The 6,083-nt window shown below is 39.4% G+C and overlaps 1 protein-coding gene and 1 non-coding gene across 2 annotated transcripts; one reads left to right on the forward strand and one right to left on the reverse strand.

Moving 5' to 3' along the window:
• Window positions 1–3,356: 3,356 nt before the first annotated feature.
• LOC120084283 (small nucleolar RNA R71) lies at window positions 3,357–3,459 on the reverse strand. The gene has a single exon (XR_005483648.1). It is a non-coding gene; the product is annotated as a small nucleolar RNA R71 (small nucleolar RNA).
• Window positions 3,460–3,475: 16 nt separating this feature from the next.
• LOC150034741 (uncharacterized) lies at window positions 3,476–5,582 on the forward strand. The gene is made up of 2 exons (XM_090316835.1): window positions 3,476–3,624; window positions 4,670–5,582. The coding sequence occupies exons 1-2, from the start codon at window positions 3,476–3,478 to the stop codon at window positions 5,580–5,582; spliced, it is 1,062 nt and encodes a 353-aa protein (XP_090172961.1).
• The last annotated feature ends 501 nt before the right edge of the window (window positions 5,583–6,083 follow it).

Raw genomic sequence — 6,083 nt, forward strand, 5'->3', positions numbered from 1 at the left:
TATATCATATATATTGTTAATCTCCCACTGAAGTGTTCTAAATGGTTTGGGTATTCTTTAACTTGGGTTTGTTACGGCTAATTTTAAATAATCTAAGTTTATGTGTTTATTATCCAAGTATAACGTTTATATATGGATTTAACCTACGATGTCTCGGTTAAAACTGATTTTATATCTCACACCACTCATGCATGCTCATAAAATCGGTTATCAATTCTCGTTATTTCAGTCATAATCCCCAGGTAGAGGGTGTTACGTAAATCGTCAACTTAAATACCCCCAGCCTTAGATAGGATTATGAACTAATTGAGTTTATAACCAAATTTTATTAGATAACGACCTATTTTAACTATTAAAACAAGTTGTTAAATAAGTGAGCATGTTTTTTTATATTTGTTATGGATTTTAATGTCTAATTTAATTTTATAACAACTTACAAAAAATAGACATGCTAAACATCCATAACATACATCAAGGGCATTGAACTTTTAACATAACCTTTATATTAAAACTATTGAAACCCTATACATGCATACTATACATTATAACAATTTTATAACAATTTTATAACAATTTTATAACATATTCAATGCATGTAATATGCTTCCTATGGTGGGATTTTTAATTCTAAATGACATACTTTATGCATATACAAATATTATTTAATTATAACATACATCAAATGCATAAATAACTAAACACAAAAAATTGATATGGTTTTGGTTTTGGCATTTCCAAGCAAATAAAAGCCTAGTTATTACATAAATCAGCAAAACCAACTTCAAAAGACTTCTGAACTGCTCAGACTACCTTGAACAAGGCAAAACTCATCGAGTATCAACAAGCAACTAGCATCGAGCATGCTAGTGTGCAGCGAGTATGATTTTGAGCATCATCGAATATCAAATATTTGACAAAAATACCATCGAGTAAATTCCATTGACCATCGAGTAGGGCATCATGCAACGAGTATCAAGTATTTCATGAAATATCATCGAGTAAATGCAACAATTACCATCGAGTATGGCATCGAGCATCGAGTATTTCATGAAATATCATCGAGTAAATGCATCGAGTACTATCGAGTATGGCATCGTGCATCGAGTATTGATAACTTATAGAAATACAATTTATTTTTGCTCTTAAGTTTGAACAACTAACGTTTTTAATGATAAATTCTCCTCGTTTTTAGAGAAAACGCATGGATTTATTCAAACATTAGCAAACTCGTGCAAAAGAAGTTTTATTACTAAATATTGCGGCACTAACGCAGTGTATTGCAGGATTTCAACACAAGGATTAACGCTAACGAATTAGACAAGTGTCGTAGGAAAAGCTCGAACGCATGGGCCATGCGTCGGAGGGAGTTCAACGTAGAGAAGATTCATTACTTCAGACTGATTATGTCACATCACCACTTGCAAGTATGGGCACCTGTAGCAGGCGGCATCTGAAAAGCTTTCGAGAGTCAGGCGGCTAACCAGGGCATGGACTTTAATGTTGCTCATTCACCAAGTAGACGTGACCAACGCCTATAAATAGATGAAGTCCCTCCAGAGTCAAGGAGTTCGGAAATTATCAAGATCTTTACTCCCTATATATTGTAGTCATAGTTTTAGTTCTTAGAAGCTGTGCTGTGGTGCCAGATGATCAAAAGGGTTGAGAACCACCACCATCGCCGGTCAGGGCGTGAAGGAAGTCACTCTTGAGAAAGACACTTCATCTAATTCCTATACAAGTGATTGCACACAACGAGATTGAGCCAAAGAAATACAAGAGATTGTATTCTTTGGCTTGACTCAGTTTCCTTCATCTCATTTATCGCTTTCATTTCATTTGATTAAATATTACTTTTGTAAAGACTCTCTATATCTTTATAAACTTCATATATTTGATACATCATACTTGCCATTGTTTATTTCTTATTTATGTTAAACGCATTAATACTTTATGTCAAACTTCATTCCAACGCTCAAGCCAATTTGACAAATTGGTAAAAAGAATCTTTAACTTAGATTGTTCAAAAGAATAACTAAACTGCATCAAGTAGGACACCTAGTACAGTTATAGACTTACTGGTGTATATTGCTTTCTGTGTTAGACGCATGCATCCTAGAGATAGGTTTTGTATGTTATTCGCATTGAGAAATGTTGAATGAAGTCTAACGCATGAACAAAAGATAAGCAAATAACTCCATCTCATCCACATCACATCCTGGTTTGTGTACATTCATCTTAGACCGACGCTTCAGCTTACATTAAACTCCATTCTCACATGAGCCATCACTAACTACTCAATTCTTTTGCATCTCTTGAACAGGCACAGCAATTTAGTGTAAATAACACATTTCTCACATTTATTTAGGAAAACCCCTACAGTAGATAAAACGCAAGGTCTTCGTTTGATTAACTGAATCCCTGAGTTCGACCCTAGACTTACCAGGAATCTAAATTAGATTTATACTTGGGTCTGGTTTAGGAAAACTTGAACGCCATTAGAAGGAGTTGTGTGTGTTCTGTTGCATATATCTGATGCCCCAACGCGTTACATTCACTTAAATGCATCAAAGCATAAACGCATCACTTACACTTAGAACTTATTTTTCCCATTTAGTTTATATAAAACACTCCTAGAGCGAATCACGATAGCGACGAACAAGTTTTTGGCGCCGTTGTCGGGGATTCAAAAAAAAAACTAACCAGAAATTTCATTTATATTTGTTGTAAGAACACTTCGGTCGAGGGAGTATTACAAGTTAAGCCTAAGCTTGTGAACGTTTATGAGCAGGGAGAGCACTCTTAAACTTTGATACGACCCCGAGATTGAAAGGACCTTCCAGCGTAGGAACCGATCCAACCGTCATCGAAGGTTGAGGCAGTAATTTCTCAGACAACAGAACAAGCAACAAGCAATGGCGGAAGAACAGGCAAATGAACAACTAGCTCATGCTGCACAGAATCCAATCCTGATGGCGAATAGCAGCACGCGTCCCATGAGGCAGTATACGTCCCTTGTACTATATGATTTCTCTCAAGGAATCATATACCCAACACTGGATGGAACCAAGTTCGAGATGAAATCTGTTATACTCCAAATGCTCCAGTCTGCTGGACAATTTGGGGGTGGTCATGGTGAAGATCATCACGCCCACATGAAGCGTTTCCTGGAAACGTGTAATTCATTTATGATTCCTGGAATCACCCCAGAGGTGATCAGGTTGTCTTTGTTTCCCTATTCCTTGTGTGATGATGCAAAACAATGGGTGAGTTCACTGGAGCCTGGTGAAATCACCACTTGGGAGAAGTTGGTGGAAAACTTTATGCAAAAATACTTCCCACCTACCACCAACGCGAGGAGGCGTCGAGAGATTATGAACTTTGATAAGAAGATGATGAGACCTTATGTGCCGCATGGGAGCATTTTAAGGGCTTGGTCAAGAATTTCCCAAACCATGGACTACATCTAACTATCCAAATGGAGACGTTTTATGGAGGACTGAATAGAGCATCGCAGATGGCAGCAGACGCAGCAGCAGCTAGTGGACTTATGGACAAATTTTACACTGAGGCTAAAGAGGTACTAGACGGCATTGCTAAACACAATATGGAATGGGTGGATGATACGTATGATGGAAGAGCTGACAGAAGAAGGATCCCATAACGTTAATTCTATCGATTCCAACGCAATAGCCACACTTTCTACTCAAATGGCAATGATGACTAGCTTTCTACAGAACATAATGCTGGGAAACGCATCAAATCAGCAGAAGGTGGATCAGGTAGAGGCGTTTGGGCAGCCCATGATTAGCTGTGTGGGCTGTGGAGATCCTCACTCCTATGTTGAATGTCCACAAAACCCTCAGTCAGTGTGTTTCATCAAAAACAACCCATTCTCTAATACATATAATCTTGGATGAAGAAACCATCCGAATTTTTCTTGGACAAGAGGAAATCATCAGGAGCACCACCTAGGGGCGAACCATCAGCAAAGGAATGGACCGCCGCCTGCATTTCAACAAACGCATCAGCAACATCAATAGCCATTTAATAAAGGAGGACAGGAGTCGAGCTCAAAGGAATGGACCGCCGCCTGCATTTCAACAAACGCATCAGCAACATCAATAGCCATTTAATAAAGGAGGACAGGAGTCGAGCTCAGGATCTTCGCTTGAGAACCTATTGAAGGAGTACATAGCCTAGAATAACGCATTGCTGAAAAGTCAGGCGTCATCTATCAGAAACCTGGAAATCCAGGTAGGGCAGATAGTGAGCGAGTTGAAAAGCAGACAACCTGGAGTTCTACATAGAAATAATGAAACACCTGGGAACAATAATGGAAAGAAGCAATGTCACGCAGTGACACTGTGAAGTGGAAGAGCTCTTGAAGAAAGAAAAATGAATCAAGAAATAGCAGTCCTTTGAAAGAACGCATCACACGTTCAATGGAACAGGAAGAAAGAACGCCCGAGACTACAAGCCATTCAAAACCCAATATGTCTAACGCGAGAAAGCCTGAGGTGACTTTGAACGCACCATTCCCTAGGCATCTGATGAAAAAGAATGATGAAAAACAATTCAAGCACTTTCTTGAGCTCCTAAAGTAGCTGCATATCAACATTCCATTTATAGAGGCTTTGGAGTAGATGCCAGCATATGTCAAATTTTTTAGGAACATTTTGACGAAGAAGAGAAGAGTCAGTGAGAAGGAAGTAATAGCGCTAATGCAAGAGTGTAACGCGTTAATAATCAACAGTCTACCAAAGAAGCAGGACACTGGGAGTTTCACAGTTCCTTGTTCGATAGGAGGATTAGATGTGGGTCATGCGTTATGCAATCTAGAAGCCAGCATTAATCTTATGCCACTTTCAATTTTTAAGAAATTGGGGATTGGCAAAACACAACCTACTTCTGTTACTCTTCAGCTCGCTGATAGAACAATTAAGTACCCAGAAGGGAAGATTGAAGACGTTTTGGTGAAGGTTGACAATCTCATATTCCCAGCAGACTTTATTATCTTGGACTATGAAGCAGATAGGGAGGTACCAATTATCCTTGGACGCCCCTTCTTAACTACTGGGAAAGTTTCAATTGACGTGCATAAAGGCGAATTAACTATGCGCGTGGACAAGAAAGAGGTGAAGTTTAATGTGCTCAATGCATTAAAGTTCCCAGATAGTGAAGATTGTCAACTAAACAGTATTGAGTTGCCTGAAGAAGAGACTCATGTATGTGAGGTCCTCGCGTTGGAGGAGAACCTAAAAGAATCAGAGCCGCCAAGTCTGAGTGAGCGGCGGATAAAACCAACACGTCCATCACTTGAAGAACCACCAGAACTCGAGTTGAAAAAGCTACCTGGACACTTGAAATATGCATTCCTTGGAACCAACAACACTTTACCTGTGATCATTTCCATAAATCTTACAGAGCCTAATGAGCAATCTCTTTTGCAGCTGCTGAAAAAGCACAAGCGTGCAATAGGCTGGACGCTTGAAGATATCTGTGGCATTAGTCCATCTTATTGCTTGCATAAGATTAGGCTGGAAGAAGGGAAGTTGGGGTCAATCGGCCTCAAAGAAGGCTAAACCCCATAATGAAAGAAGTGGTCAAGAAAGAAATTTTAAAATGGTTGGACGCGGGAGTTATTTATCCTATATCCAACAGTAGCTAGGTAAGTCCAGTCTAATGCATTCCCAAGAAATGGGGAACGAACGTGATAGTCAACAACAATAATGAACTCATACCCTCAAGGACTGTCACGGGCTGCCGCATCTGTATGGATTACAGGAAGCTCAACGCAGCAACTAAGAAAGACCACTTCCCCCTTCCTTTCATCGATCAAATGCTTGACAGACTTGCGGGCAGAATTTTATTGCTTTCTCAATGGATACTCTGGTTACAACCAGATTCTGATAGATCCAGAAGATCAGGAGAAGACTACGTTTACTTGTTCCTTTGGAACATTTGCCTTCAGAAACATGCCCTTTGGGCTGTGTAATGCACCTGGGACATTTCAAAGATGTATGATGGCTATCTTCTCTGAATTCCTAGAAAAGACCGTTGAAGTCTTCATGGACAATTTTCAG

The sequence above is a fragment of the Benincasa hispida genome, chromosome 8, assembly GCF_027475165.1.
Source record: "Benincasa hispida cultivar pf3 chromosome 8, pf3_genome.v1.1, whole genome shotgun sequence".
NCBI lineage: Eukaryota > Viridiplantae > Streptophyta > Magnoliopsida > Cucurbitales > Cucurbitaceae > Benincasa > Benincasa hispida.

Bases quoted from the DNA above. Each gene is read 5' to 3' on its own strand.
- LOC150034741 (XM_090316835.1), top strand. From the start codon at position 3,476: ATGGAGACGTTTTATGGAGGACTGAATAGAGCATCGCAGATGGCAGCA. The intron at 3,625-4,669 runs GTATGATGGAAG...CAAATTTTTTAG, and splicing joins ATGGAATGGGTGGATGATAC to GAACATTTTGACGAAGAAGA.